The sequence below is a fragment of the Dromiciops gliroides genome, chromosome 2, assembly GCF_019393635.1.
Source record: "Dromiciops gliroides isolate mDroGli1 chromosome 2, mDroGli1.pri, whole genome shotgun sequence".
In the NCBI taxonomy this organism is placed as follows: Eukaryota; Metazoa; Chordata; class Mammalia; order Microbiotheria; family Microbiotheriidae; genus Dromiciops; species Dromiciops gliroides.
The window spans coordinates 436,200,876-436,216,193 of record NC_057862.1 but is presented as its reverse complement, the minus strand read 5'-3'; the positions used below and the strand labels follow the sequence as shown (position 1 = coordinate 436,216,193).

Genomic DNA, 15,318 nt, shown 5'->3' with positions numbered 1-15,318 from the left:
AAAGGTCTTGCTTGGGCCGTATAGCCTGGAGAAGACTCAGGGGGCATGCTACCTGTCTTCAGGGATCTGCAAGGCTGCCACAAGGAGGAGGGGTTAGATTTGCTCTGGTGGCCTCAGAGGGTAGAACCAGGATCAGTTTCAAAGGATCTAGTTTAGGCTCAATGTCAGCAAAAACTTAGTAAGGATCAGAGCTGTCCAGAAGGGAAATGGCCTGCCTCGAGAGAAGGTGGCTTCTCCTTGGAGGTCTTTAGGCAGAGGATAGATGACCTCGTGGGGGGTTTCTCTAGGCTCTGGGTTGGCCTAGCTGGCCACAGATGTCCCTTCCAACTCTGATGTTCTCTGACTGTGATTCTGCCTCCTCCCCAACTATGTTGCTCTCTCAGAGCCTGGAGCCTAAGGCAGGTACTGGCCATCCGGTGGGCATAGGAAAGGATCTGTAAGGACTTCCAGATGAACTGAGGGAGAATGGAAATATCAGCTCCTCCCTCCTGGTTCACAAGATGAGTTGGCTTCCTTTGAGACCCCAGAGGGACTAGGCCGGGAGAAAGGCCAACATGGGGCACAACGCCAAAACTCACCAGACACACGGTCGATGCTGTGCATCCGCTCCAGCTTCTTGCGTCGGCCTGAGGGCTCAGGGGCCTGGTGCTGGTCCATCTCGAAAGACTGCTGGGAGGGGGCCGGGGCCAGCTGGGAGCAGCCGGGACACTCCTTGGAGCCCTGGCGGCTGCCGGCCCAGCTCTTGCAGGACCGGCCCACGCTCTCGCTGCTGCCCGAGCCCCGCAGGGGTTGGCTCTGGTGATGTTCCTCCCGGTGCCGGCCCTTCATGACTGACAGCTCAATGCCCTCGGCCTCGGGATCTGACAACAGGGGTGGCTCCCCAGAGATAGTGTATACCCTGGGTTTAGGGCCCTCACTTGCTGCCTTCTCACCTGCCGCTTCCTCCAAGAAACCCCCCTCGTAGCGGCCGTCAGAGATGAGGGAGAGGCGGCGTTTGTTTTGGGAGGCTGGCTGCATCTCGGGAGACTCGTCCTGGCCAGCAAAGGCATCAGCCAGCAGGTGATCTGAAAGAGAGGCACCATGGGCATGGAGCAGGGAGAGATGGGCTCTGGAAGGTGAGGGTCAGTGTAGAGACCAGCTCAGAGAGCCACCATGACCTGCATGAGTTATCTGACCCAGCCCTCTGCCTCAAACCAGTGACTACCATGGACCAAACAGATCCATGCCTTAAAAATCCCTACAGACGACTCCATGGCCTGGGTCCTAATATCTGGCCATGTTTGTTGCAGAAGTAAGTTGTCATTTCTAACCTATAGACCAATGGTTCTTCACCATTTTTGTATCACAGACCCCCTTTGGCAACCTAGCAGAGCCTATGGAATCCTTTTCAGAACAATGTATTTACATGCAAAAATAAATAAAATATACAAGATCACAAAGGAAACCAGTTATATTGAAATACAATTATCAATACATTGTTAAAAAAAAAGCAAACAAAAAATAAGTTCAGAGATCCCAGGTTAAGAACCCTTGTTCTAAACCCTGAGTTGATATTCTTCCCTATGCTGGGGTCTGATTCCCTCAATCTCTACAACCCCCTTCTCCAGCCACACAAAATCTGTCAGGATGTTTACAGCTACAGGATGCCTCAATCTGTCCAGAACTCAGCTACTCAGCAGCCTCCCTTGTCTGGAACCTGGCTGAGAACCAGGAAGGAGGCAAAAAGGGAATTTAAGCAAATCTTCCAATGTGCAAGTAGTGGATGTGCATATATTTTTCCTCTAAAAGAGCCTCTCAATCAGAGCGTATTTGCTCTTACTTTACATATAGTTCTAACATACTTAATGTCTTTCCCAAACCAGATAAGAAATAGAAAATTAGAAAGGGGGTAAGGAACCACCAAAGCAGAAACATTAATTCCACTAAGATACAAGAGCTGAAAACAAGCAGCTTGACATCCAGTGGAAGAAACAAGAAAAACATTAAAAGCAGAAATGAGAATTTAGAAAATGAAGTACTACTCTACATGCCTCAGGAATTCGTGAAGGCATCAATATATCACAGCCTAGGACAACAGAGTTTTTCAGAGAAAGTTACATCTTATCCTGAATCCTCTTTGGAAGATGCAAGGATGTTTAAGGGGGGTGTAAGGGATATTGAACATTAACTTTCATACAAAATGGTGAAAAGACAATAAAGTTTGGAGGTTCATAGCAGTAAATAAATCTCCAACATTCTGGATTGGCCTTTGACCCATTACTTGGTGGTGGAGGGAAAAAGGGAAAGAGTGAAGAAAGCTTTGAACAACCTAGGTTTGGCTCTATGTACTTCAAATAAGGGGAGAGCTCCAAATTAGGATGTTTACCCAAAGCGAGAATTTGTCTGCTGTACAATGTGGTCCCCATCCAAGAGTGTACATATAAGTGAGGAGAGATGCAACAAGCCTCCTCAGACAAACCTTCAACCCCCCCCCCTCCCACCCACTTGGCCATCATCTGAAGAAGAGCTTTGGGAGGTGCTAGCCCCCTGGGATCTCCTGCCTCCATTTCCCCTCCCATATAATAGTAGTAAGGTAGATCCTTAAATCTTGAATTAGAACTGTGTCTTGGGGTAGGGGGGCACGCTGGCTGGGAGCCCATAACCATGCAAGTCTAAACACACACACACACACACACACACACACACACACACACACACACACACACACACACACCCTCTCTTAGCTCCCCTCCTTTCCCACAGAGAAGGTAGGAAGACAGAAGCATCACTGGGTATATCATGCCTGAGTATATCCTTTTTGCAGTGTAGGTCTATATGTTGGGTAATTGTATTTGTGTCTGTGGGACTGCACAAGAAGTAGCTATCAGATGGTAGGCATGTGTGTGTGTGTGTGTGTGTGTGTGTGTGTGTGTGTGTGTGTGTGTGTTGTGGGGCTGGGGAAGCAGGAACAGGCAGGGCCCCACCTCCCACCCCCATACTCACCCAGTCTCCCTGGTTCCCCTCTGCTCTCTCTCCCCTCACTACAGATGCCTCCTCAGCTTCTTGGCCCAGCTGCCCCGCCCAAAGCCTGGTCCCTAAAGGCAATAGTGCCAACCCTGTGGGGGTGCCAGGAGGCTTGTTGTCATGCCAACACCCCAGGAGTGTGGGCACCATGGCAATTGGAGTCTCTGAGTCCCCCTCCCAATGCAGCTCCTCCCGAGGGGCCACTAGAAATCCAGACCCCACCTTGAACCTCTTGCCTTGGTCCTCAGCCTCCTTGCTCCCCCAGGCTCTAGACCTCCCCCCACAAATTTAAGCCATTTACTAAGGAAGGACAGAGTAGCATATATCCCTCCCCCAAGAGGAGTAGGTGCACATATGAGAATATTCACAGAGATGTGACCCCACAAGAGCACACAGAAAGGAGCTGGGGCAGGGATTATATATGTGCACCCCTAAACACACACATTACATGGCACACATATCCATATGTTGGGGAGGCTGATGTCAGGGTAAGGAGGCAGGCACAATATGGAGCCCAGGAAAGCCTGCCAGGAACTGGGCTCCCTCTTGAATAGGACCAGCATTTTCTGAGGTAGAGGAGACTCTCCCCCAAATAAGGAGTTCTGGGGATCCTTAACCCTTTCACATCCAAAGCCTCAAGACATCTCTTTATTCTTCTCCAACCCTGTCCCACACCTCTGCCCCAGCTCCTCTGCCACCTGATGACTTACCTGAGCCGTTCCGATTCTCAGGGTGACTTTGTGACAGATACTCCCCAAACGCTCGAGCTGCTCTGGAGGGTAGGAGGCACCAATAGAAGGCAGAGCACAGAAGAAGAACCAAGGTCACAAATGGAATCCTCGGGTCCAAGACCTTCCCCATACTCCCTGAGAGCATAGACCTCCCTGTCACATTGAACCCTGCACAGCAGAGGTAGCTCCTCCAAGGTCAGGCCTCCCAAAGCCACTCATGAAGAAACTCCAGTGCTGGGAAAGCGTGGCCCCTGATACCCTGGACTACTACTTTCAAATCTGGTTTCCTTTCAGCCCTTGTGTGTCTAGAATCATGGGGTTATAGGATCACAGATTTAGAGTTGAAAGAGGAATTTAAAAAGTAATTTAGTCCAACCCTCTGATCCTTAGGTTGAGAAAACAGGACCAGATTGGTTGGGTGACTTGCCTAAGGTCACACAAGTAATAACTGACCTAGCTGAGATTAGAATTCAGGTCCTATGACTTCAAGTTCAACTACATCACGTTTCCTACCAGATATGCATAAGGTTATGTGAAAGGGTGCTCAGTTGATGTGACCTGGCTGGACCGTTTCAAAGCTACTGCAGTTGAGATGACCAGTAAGCTACCCAATGGGCCACCAGGGGGCAGCACCAACATAGGCTAGGCACACGAGGGACACAGACCCCTGGCCATCTCAGAGACCATATTTCAAATGTGCCAGCTCTGGAACCTGGTGGGAAGGTGGGGTAGGGAGGGAATACTCATAGATTCTGTTGTCTGGGCTGGCAGTGATCACCTGAACCTTGCCCATCTTCATCTATGCCCTCCCACTTTCATCCTATCCCCTTCCCACAGCAAACAACACAGGGTGAAGAAGGATGTGGACCCCCTTCCATGAAGTATCATCAAGGAACTAATTAGAACTAACCCCTGGAGAAACAGGGAGATACCTAAGGAAGGAGAGGCTCGGAGGCAGCAATGCCACCAAAATTGTCCCTGATCTCCCAACACATACAGGTTTCCCTGAAAAGAAAGGTTGGTTTCTGCTAGATCCACTGCTTGATTTTTTCCCCCCCAACCAGCCTGGACTGGATCCCTCTTGAACCCCTTTATCCATATAAATGTAAGTTACTATTAATTATAATTTATTGTTGCTGTTATTCTAGAGAGTCAGCCTCAAAGCCAGCAAGGCCTGGGTTCAAGTCCTGCCCTTGACACACACTGGCTGTGTTACTCTGGGCAAGCCACTTAATCTCTCATTGCTCTAGAGGAATTCTCTAAGATGAATTTGCAGAGAAGGTGCTGATCTTTGGGAGATGGAGTTTCTTCATCTGGGAGTGGCCCAAATCAATGAAATCACCAATCTAGGCCCTGTTCCTTATTCTAGTTAACTTTGCCTCAGATTATGCTCATAGGCACCAGGACTGAACACTGCTGGACATTAGTCAGGGCTTAGATGCTAACCAGAGGAGCTGGACACTCACTTAAAGGAGTCTGGATATTGGCCTTGGGGCAATCCAGTATACAGCACTGGGACAATGGAGGGTGGGCTAGCATGTTCCCCTTCACATTTCAAGGAAGTAAAGGGGTTCAGCATAGAGGAGATGAGATGTTTGGCCCCTGTGCTTGGCGAATTCCTTCACAGCTTTTTTAGATGGGCCTGTACTGTGTCTGTCCAGAGCTCACTCATTCAAGTGAGCCCACCCTCAGAGAGTGAGACACAAGGAGGGGAGGGGATAGAGGGATGGAGGTGGCAAAATATATATGGGAAAGAAAAGATTAATTGGAAGGGAGAGAAACAGGGAAAAATCTAAGGAAAGAGAGATTCAGAGGCATAGATTACCATCAAGAATACAAAGATAGAGGGAGACAGAGGCACTGAAACAGGAATCAAAGCCACAGAGACAGGTAGAGGCACAGAAAGATGAGTGGGGGAGGGAAAATGAGCTGAGGTCTAGGCAGGTACTTTTGTTTTTTCTGCAGCCACGGGGCTCTATGCAACTCTATTGTCTTTAATCCAGGGTACACTTGAGACCATCTGGGCTGTTTGTCTGAAGTCATCCTCTGGCACAGCCCCTCAGGCCCCCATCCACCCACCCAAGCAGGCCTGTTAGTCCATCCATTCCTGTATCTGAAAAACTCTGCAGGCTCTATCTCTGTTGAATGATGCCAGTCATGACCCCCTACTCTGAGGGCAACTTGAGGGGTTGTGGTCAATGCCTTTCTTATGCCCTCCCACCCCCAGATATTTGCTCCTGTCCCTGAGAGTAATTCGGAACCTGCCTTTTTTGTCCTTTCTTGATTCCCTGGAATCCTAGCCTCTTGGGAGTGGGAGACACTTTGTTCATGGCACTAATTATATTATAGTCTAGGAAACCAAGACAGATAGTTTTGTCCAAGGTCACATGGTAACTTGGTTGCTGAAGTTGGCCTAGGAATCAGGGGCACTGTGTGTGAGAAAAAGCTTCGTAAACCTTAAGGTGCTATAGAGCTGTCTTATTATCATCGCCTGCCATCAGATTCCATGCATTTCTATGGAACTCTAAGCTTCTGTTGGTCCCCAGTCATCTCTCTATCAGCTGGCAGGGCCACATGGCCAGGAAAACCCCTGCTCAGCTGGGCTTCTGAGGAACACATTCCCTAAATGCTTAGCACTAGGGGAAAGTTAGGGGCCTCCGCGGTCATCCAGCCCATTCCCCTGCCTCCGCACCTAGCTGGGCCCCAGAGACAGATGGGGATCTCCTTTGTGGGCCCATCTGAGCCTCTAGGGGAAGGCTGCCGGGGCCCATCCGAGGCTCCGGGGGAAGGTTACCGGTTCCCACCCCCGCCCCCCAGCACTGGACAGCTCCCTGGCCGTAGGCAGGTCTGTAGGACAGCTGCCTGGAGTCCGGGAGGAGGAACGGCTGCTTTGCAAAGGACGCCCAGGACGACGGGCAAAGACAGCCAGACCGTTGGAGGGATGGCTGGTCGCGGCGTTCGTGCGCGCCTCCTCCGCCCCAGCCCCTCACTCACTCACCGCACTTTGGCCGCCACCGAGGACATGGCCTCGCTCCTCAGCGCCTTCCTCTTGGAGGCAGCTGCGCCCATATTCGAGGCCGGGGGCAGTGGGGAGGGCGCGGCATCCCCCCAGCCTGGGGCGCCGCGCGAGCCGGGCCGGGGGCGAGGGGCCTCCGCTCACTGGGCTCAGCGCTCCGAGCAATCCGCGAGCCCACCCGGGCAGCTCCGGACCCGGTCCCACATGATCCCGGGCCGGTCCCCTCGCCCCCGGCTTTGCTCACCGCTCCTAGTTGTCACGGCCAGCGGCAGCCCCCGCAAGCCCGGGCCCGAGGTGCGCGGTCCCCGGCCCGGCTCGCCCGCCCGCCTCAGCTGCTGCTGCAGCGGGTGGGGAGTGCGTGGGGCCGCGGGCACCCGCTATATGGGTCTGGACAGCTCCGCCCCCCGCGCCTGACGTCACGAAGGCACGAGGCGGGGGGGGGGGGGACACAACCGGAGGGAGGGGGTAAGGCAGAAGATGGAGTAGTGGGAGAGAGTTGCGAGGGAAAGAAGGAAATCGAGAAATGAGGACGGGAGGAAAGGAGAGAGGTGGCGATAGGCAACTGAAGCTGGGGGAGAATATAGTGGGGGTGGGGCTGGGGGTGGATCTGAAAGTGAATATTAGCGGAAAGCGCTGGACAGGAGTCCAGAAACCTTGGTTTGAATTCCGGCGCTATCACTATGTGTGACCTTGGGCCAGTCGCTTTACTCCTTTGGGCCTTAGTTTCCTCATCTGTAAAATGAAGAGGTCAGACTAGATTATTCCCCAAATAATCCAGCTCCCAGCTCTAAATCCTCTGGATAAACAGGACTGGGAGTGAACCCGGAGATGGGAGGGGGGAGCTAGGGAAAAAGGGAGAGGAAATGAGATGGGGTGATGGAGCTGTTGAAGCTGGTAAAATAGGGAGTTGGAAGGGAAGAAAGAGAAGTAGGGGACAGATGGAGTGGTGGAGATAGAGGAAAGGAAGAGAGGAGGAAAGGAAGAAGGAAGAGAGGTCCAGGTCAGAAAGTCCCTAGTATTCAGAACTGGAAGAGACATTAGAAATCATTTAGTACCAGTCCTTTATTTTACTGGAAAAAGTGGAGACATCAAGAAGGATGATTTGCTCAAGGTCACACACAGTGAGCCAGCAGGAGAGGTGAGATTTCACTTTGCTCCACTCACTCCCATTTCACCCAGTAGAAGGTAAACTTCTTGAAAATAGCTACTGTTTCACTTTTGCCTTTGTATTTCCCAGGATTTTGCATGTAGAAGATACTTGGCGTATTAAGGTGTAGGCATTTGTGATTTTATAAATCAAAGGTTATGGGGCAATGTCCATTTGACAAAGATGCTTCACTTTACAGAATGGTTCATCACAGTTTGTAGCTCACTAAAAATAGGGATTTGTAACAAAGAGTGATACCCTTTAAGTAAATGGTGTCAAACAGAAATGGGGCTACTAATCCATATATAAGGATCCCTGGGGGTCACCTACTGACTTAGTTTAAAATGTAAATGTCATTTTATCTAGGTTTTATTGTATTTTTATTTGTTTTGTTAAATATTTCCCAGTTACAGTTTAGTTTGACTTGGGCTGTATTGGAGGGGTAGTGGGTCCTGTATTTGACACTTCTTATTTAAAGGAACATTTACATTGTGGGAAGCAAGGTACACTTGTATTGCACTAAGGAAAAGGGGAAAAGGGAAGAAATGAATAATTGTACTGGGGTGGGTTGGGGGAGGATGAACCAATTCCCTAATTCCTCACTGTACGTATAATTTAGTACAACTGGCAACCGAATAACCTCCTGCCCTTTGGGAGAATGAAGGCATAGAGAGCCAGGAACTCAGAACAAAGACTAGAGGGCTGGGGGAGGAAGTGTAGACACTCTTCCCTGGGGTCGCCAGGGCATCATAGCATATGGTACATATGTGCCTGTGGGTGTAGAAATGGGAACCCACGACTAGTTATGTGCTACTCCTTGCCTCTCCCACTCCAGCAGCTTTAGATCATAGAATTGGGGACAAAGCTTGGTGGTGAGGGAAGTAAGCCTGTTAGAGTAGGAATCAAATCTAGCTTTTGGTTTTGTGGGAGGCCCAGGGAGTCATTCCCCTTCTCCCCTTCCCCTCCCCCCAGTGCCTTTTGGGATTGCTTCTCTGTGCCACAAAGTTGGCTGCAGCTACAGCATGCAGGGGCTGGGAAAATGACAAGCAGCCTCTGCTCCTCAGCTATAGTTATTTTCCATATCCTCATCTCCAGGCACAGAGTGAAGCAGGGAAGTGAAGATCAGGTTCAGGGTATCCACTGCTAACAGCACCACCAATCAGGAAGGATAAAGGTGGACCTAGTCCAACCTCCTGGGGATGGTGGGTCAGAAGTATCCCTGTTCTTGGGAAAATTCTCCAGTCACTCAGAAAGAAGCTCTACCACTGGATCATCTGGAGGATGGGAACAATCCCTTCTCACTCATCCCAGAATCTCACCATGGTATGTCCAAAGAGAGACAGAACAGCCAGTGAATGTTACAAATATCTCTATATATTTATTAACAAACTAAATCATATGCTGCCTTTTCAGTTTCCTACATCTTCCCATCTCCAGCCTCAAACTTGTCCAACCCTGAGGGGAAAGAGGCTGCTTCTCATGTTAAGCTGGGACAGAGGAATCTCTTCCCCAGAGACCCTTCAGGAGCCACAGACTGGAGGACTGGAAATTAGGACCCTGGGAAGTGAACACGAAGTAGAATCCCTAATTCTGGTGGCATCTCCCAACTTTCTATGCTTCTTACAGGCTTGTCCTGGGCCTTAGGGTTGGAGGTGGTCCTAGATGCCTCTTGAATGAGGGACTGGCTTTCAGGGCCCAGCCCTGGTTCTTTGGCTCACTCTCTTTGTGTTGTTTTTTTAAGGTTGACCAAGGACATGAAAATGGAATCTATACCTTGGGTACTGAGTCCTAGAAGGGAGAAGTGAAGAATCTGGCTTGGTCACCATACATATACCTTATCCTGACCCCAGGAGGAGAGGATCAGGATGGGAAGATGGCCTAGCTCTCTCTCACCAGGGTCGTGAGCCTCACCCTACCTTAGCCCAGGAAGAGGATGGCTCTAGTGGGTGACCCATACCAGAACAAGCACTGGAGGTGACTGAAGGCTGCCACACCACCTAAGGGCACCCCCAGAGGAAGACCCTCGATAGAAGTAATCAATCTGCCTGAGAATCCCCTGTACTCCTTCACCCCAGCCTCCAAGGTTTCCAAAGGTTTCTCCCCAGGACCAATGTTCCTATGTGGCTTCTCTAACAGGATCAGGGAACAAGCACTTCAAGGGCAGTCTGAATTATACAAAACCACAGTAAACCCAAGCACCTCCTCTTTTCTCAAACCACATTAAATTCCCTTCCTCACTTTCCCCCTTTCCTCACCCTCAACTTGTGGGGTTAGCATCTCACAGTGGGCCAGTGATTTGGTTGGGTGTTGGAGAGGAAGAGGGCGATTGTGTCCATCCCTCCCACAGATGCCCAAGATGGCTTCAGGAGAAGTGACTGTGGCTCCATTCCAGCAGCACCAAACCTCAAGGTCTCAGCCTCCCAAAGACAAGCCTCATAGCTCCTAGGAGGGAAATAAGGCTCTTATGATTCCATGTCTGAGAAGTCAGAAAGGGAACTGATCTGGGAGGAGCGGCTGTATTTCTGGATCACAGTCTCTTCTTCCTAAATGAAAACACGTGACCTGGACCATTAGTAAAAAGGGGCACACAGTCTTCTCAAGTCTGGCCCAGAGTTGGCCACTTCCCAAAGTCTTGTAGTCTAGCCTGGAGTTTTAGTAGAAACACATACTTTGGAATATTGTGTTTTCTTCCCAAAGGAAACCTCAGAAGTTTGGGAAGTCTCCTTCAAATCCTCTGAATCTTGCTCCTTTTAGAGCAACGTGGGGGCATCTATTGAAGTGGAAGATATCACTCTAGTACCCTAACCCAGGAAATAACTAGGTCAGGAGTACACGGGGGAGATCATTGCTATATTCCTTGTAGGGCCTATCATTAGTGAGTAACACACACTGAGGGGAAATAGAAAGCTTCCCCCATACCCAGGAGGACTGATCCTGGGTAAGTCAGGCTTGGGGACAAGGAAGGTCCAGGTTCTAAGTGACCATTCCCTAGGGCAGAAACGAAAACAAATGGCTTTCTGTGATTATCTGTGTATCCAGGACACAGATGAGGTTAGTCCTGCAAGAGGGGGCTAGTGCTGGAAGAGTTGGCATTGTGCCCCCGCCCCTGTCCAAACACACACACACACACACACACACACACACACACACACCTCCCTGCTGTGGGCTTCTGCCTTATATACTTGAAAGTGTCCAATAATTAATTATCTATGCTCTGAGGGACCAGAGAGGCAAGAAGATGTAGGTCTTACCGAGTCTGAGTTATCTTCAAAAATGGAATCCTTGCGAGAATCTTGTTTTGCAGTGCTCTGGAAGCTGACATATTCATCCCGTGGGAAGTCTAGAATCTCCTCTTCATACTCAGTCTGGTAGTCAGATTCATCTAGCAGATAAACGGAAATGTCTTGTTGTGTCCAATGACCAGGAAAGGTGGGCAAAAAGACTGGCAGAAGCAGCAGGGCTGGGCTTGTGGGACACCTGATGGAGCTTGTCGGGTCACTAAACCTCAGAGGCAGAAAGGGTCTCAGCTTACTGAGCCCACTCTTTACCTGAACAAGGCTTCCTTCTGACATGCCTGACAGAGTCATCCAGCCTCTCCCTGTGGGACTGGCCTCCTCCAGTCTCTCAAGGTGCCCATGCCACCTCTGGATTAGGAAGCTTAATCCCTCTTTCATATTCCAGCCATTTAACTCCTTTGTCCTGTCTCTCAAATCTCTTTTCCAGGCTAGGCATCTTTAGCTCCTTTGATCGCTCTTCAGCTGTCACGATCTCCTCACCTCCCCACCCAGACCCTTTCTAAAACATGGTGCCCAGAACAATTGCATCATTAGAGACGTGGCCTGGCTGATCAGACGGCAACAAGTCGAGCACCTCCCTATGTCTCTCAGTGTCACTGTTTAGTCCACTTTTTTTTTTTTAAGTGAGGCAATTGGGGTTAAGTGACTTGCCCAGGGTCACACAGCTAGTAAAGTGTTAAGTGTCTGAGGTCGGATTTGAACTCAGGTCCTCCTGACTCCAGGGCCGGTGCTCTATTCACTGCGCCACTTAGCTGCCCTGTTTAGTTCACTTTTGTCATAGGTGACTCATGTTTAGTTTCCAGCCCACTAAAACCCCTCAGTCATGGCTGTGGAAGAAAAGTGGAAGAGGACATGATTTGGGAGATTCAGATAGCTTTAATCTCACATCCAGAAAGTAACTGCTTCAAAACCCCTTATCCCTTCCCTTCTCAGTGAATAGGTGAGCACTGATATGAGCACTCCGTGAATATCCTTGATTTACTAACCCTCTCAGGGGCTTCCCAGACTGACATGAGCATTAAGAGTACCAGGCTGTGCTAAGGAGTTCATGGTAAAAAAAACAAAACCCAAACCCTCATTTTGAATCGGTGTTTCTTTTAATTGTAAGCCTATGGGTCAGATATTCTCTGGGCAAGGGAAGTGAACATCCTCCTGTGTTAGACATTCAGCACTCTCCCATTGGGTCAATGAAGGGGGCAAAAATATGTTTTCCCACTCCAACTCCTCTGGTGATTTACCTAGGAAGAGAAGCCAGACATACCCTCTATGTTCTGGCTCCAAACCCTAATGCTTGGCTTTTACAATCCAGGGACTCACATGTTCCTGTGAGCCTAAGCTCTGATCTATCTCCTTCACCCTAGGATAGAAATTCCTCCTTTATTCTGTGTCAGATGCTGGTCCATCCAGGGAAAGACAAATGCAATTGATGAGAATTTAAGGAGAACAGAAGTGGGCCTGTGGGTGGGATGTATCATTTCTTCCATTCACACTGGGACAGTTGTCACAATGCCATTTTATTAATTTGTTCATTGCTTAGAAGCAAGTCCCACTAAGCCCTTAAGAAGAAGGGTGAGCCTGTTATTTAGAATAGCAATGGCTGTGGCCACTGCCTCAGCAAAGGGTTGGCCTCAATATGGCAAAGCAAGGATTCCTCCATATCTGGACAACACTATGAAGCTCTCCTTTCCCCGTCATTTCTTTTTTTTTGTTTGTTTGTTTTTAGTGAGGCAATTGGGGTTAAGTGACTTGCCCAGGGTCACACAGCTAGTAAGTGTCAAGTGTCTGAGGCTGGATTTGAACTCAGGTACTCCTGAATCCAGGGCCGGTGCTCTATCCACTGCGCCATCTAGCTGCCCCTCCCCGTCATTTCTAATGAAGGAGTCTATATTCTTTCATTTAATTAGGCACACAATCTTTACCATGCCCATGACATAAGGCTGTTGCTTAGAACAAATGAAATAATGTATCTGAAAGTGTTTTGTAAGTGTTACATCAACATAAGGTGGTATTCAACAATCAGTAAGTAAATAGTGAGCCCCTCCTGCACTACATGTGGCAGGGAACAGATAGATTCACTCATTCAATAAAGAGCTATTAAACAAATATTGTATGTTCAGAAGAATGGCAACCTGTTGGTCATGAGATCATTGGTATTCTTGAAAAAAGTAATATGAGTCTGGCTTTTCCACTGACAGCAACCTATAGACACAGATTCCTTGTAGCTTCTCCCAAGAAAGCCTTGTGGATCCTGTTGTACCAACATAACTAGAGGATGTATAGCCCCCGTTCCATAATAAGAACTAGAGAAGAGGGGCAGCTAGGTGGTATAGTGGATAAAGCACCAGCCCTGGATTCAGGAGGACTTGAGTTCAAATCTGGCATCAGACACTTGACACTTACTAGCTGTGTGATCCTGGGTAAGTCACTTAACCCTCATTGCCCTGCCCCCTACCCCCCAAAAGAAAGAAAGAAAGAAAGAAAGAAAGAAAGAAAGAAAGAAAGAAAGAAAGAAAGAAAGAAAGAAAGGAAGGAAGAAAGAAAGAAAGAAAAGAACTAGAGAAGGAGTATGGGAGGGAGAAAAAGAGAAAGAAGCAGGTAGGCAGAGAGCCCTCAAAGGAGGGAAAAAATTGCCTCGGTTAGGCCCCAGAGTGAGCCACTAAAATGGTCAGATAATAAGAACAAGGAGAAGATAATAATAATGACCAATGACTGACACTTATTTATTTATTTATTTATTCATTCATTCGTTTGTTTGTTTATTAGTGAGGCAATTGGGGTTAAGTGACTTGCCCAGGGTCACAGAGCTAGTAAGTGTTAAGTGCCTGAGGCCAGATTTGAACTCAGGTACTCCTGACTCCAGGGCCGGTGCTCTATGCACTTCGCCATCTAGCTGCCCCTGGCTGGTATTTATATAGTGCCCACTATGAGTTAGGCACTATGCTGAGCACTTTACAAATGTTATCTTGTTTGATCCTCAAAAGAACCCTGGGAAGTAGGTACTGTTATCTCCATTTTACAGTTGAGGACATTGAGGCAAACAGAGGCTAAGTGACAGCTAGGAAGTGTCTGAGGCTGGATTTGAACTTAGGTCTTTCTGACTCCACGTCTAGTGCCCCATCCTCTGTACTAATGAGCTAGAGTTGGAGCAGAAATAGAAACCAGATAAGGAGAGAGAAGAAAAACAGACAAGAGAGAACTTCCAGTGGAAACAAGGTGGTGAGAAGTGGAAGACTGGCCACGAGGAGGCCCCATACATACAAATCTGCTTAGCTGTATTGAAACCTTTTAAGGGGGTTCAAAGTCACCAGTATGAAAACACAGAGGGTATTCTCCCAGTGATCCAGCTCAAGGAGGCGGCCTGGGGTAACCACGCCATTTCACACAAATACAAAGGCTGGGGGTATGAGCAAGGTAGAAAGGAAGAGAGGAGAGGACAGGATCCAGACACATGCTCCTTGAGTCTTGGCTGTGGCTCTCTAGAAAACAAGCTAATCCTTCTTACAGACCAACTCACCATCGACTACTGAGGATTTGGTTGGTTCAATGCGGGACACAATCTCTGCCAGGTCAGTGAAGGAGGCATTGGGGCAGGTGAGCACCTGGATAGACAAAGAATTCATCAGGTGAGCAATGCTGAGTTAAACCATCAGGACTGGACAGGTAGAGATAAGGTCAATATGTGAGGGGCAGCCCTTCCCAAGAGAGGATGAGCCTGTTTCTTTGGCCAGAACGAGGCAACCTTGTTAAATTGACCTACTCATACATTATTATTATTATTATTATTATTATTTTGGTGAGGCAATTGGGGTTTAGTGACTTGCCTAGGGTCATACAGCTAGTAAGTGTTAAGTGTCTGAGGTCAGATTTGAACTCAGGTCCTCCTGACTCCAAGACCGGTGCTCTATCCACTGTACCACCTAGCTGCCCCTACTCATACATTCTTGACAACTTGTGTTAAGTTCTGTTTCAGAGCGTAGACAGCTAAGGCATTAGAGGACTCTAGACCCAAACGCAGGCTCTTCCTCTGGAGAGGTAGCAAACCGCAATGTTCCCCACGTGACTCTGGTTGCTGTGCTCCAATCTCTACCCTTGCTGGTCTTTTCTGGGTCACTGATGGTCCCCAGG

The 15,318-nt window shown here is 48.9% G+C and overlaps 2 protein-coding genes across 12 annotated transcripts in view; both read right to left on the bottom strand.

The window, feature by feature from the left end:
* NSMF (NMDA receptor synaptonuclear signaling and neuronal migration factor) overlaps positions 1–7,110 on the bottom strand; it is a 29,919-nt gene extending 22,809 nt beyond the window's left edge. For 2 of the 5 annotated variants that reach the window (XM_043983835.1, XM_043983836.1), the window contains exons 1-3: positions 6,733–7,110; positions 3,714–3,775; positions 579–1,064 (exon numbers count right to left, since the gene is read on the bottom strand). In XM_043983835.1, coding sequence (XP_043839770.1) covers positions 579–1,064; positions 3,714–3,775; positions 6,733–6,803 — 619 coding nt within the window. In that variant the 5' untranslated portion in view covers positions 6,804–7,110. The remainder of the gene's footprint in view (positions 1–578; positions 1,065–3,713; positions 3,776–6,732) is intronic. The other 3 variants (XM_043983834.1, XM_043983833.1, XM_043983837.1) reach the window with 3 other exon arrangements.
* Positions 7,111–9,253: 2,143 nt separating this feature from the next.
* The window catches only part of PNPLA7 (patatin like phospholipase domain containing 7), a 216,071-nt gene continuing 210,006 nt past the window's right edge, over positions 9,254–15,318 (bottom strand). For 6 of the 7 annotated variants that reach the window (XM_043982286.1, XM_043982285.1, XM_043982288.1 and 3 more), the window contains 3 exons: positions 14,708–14,792; positions 11,149–11,279; positions 9,254–10,440 (listed from right to left, as the gene is read on the bottom strand). In XM_043982286.1, coding sequence (XP_043838221.1) covers positions 10,360–10,440; positions 11,149–11,279; positions 14,708–14,792 — 297 coding nt within the window. In that variant the 3' untranslated portion in view covers positions 9,254–10,359. The remainder of the gene's footprint in view (positions 10,441–11,148; positions 11,280–14,707; positions 14,793–15,318) is intronic. The other variant, XM_043982287.1, reaches the window with a different exon arrangement.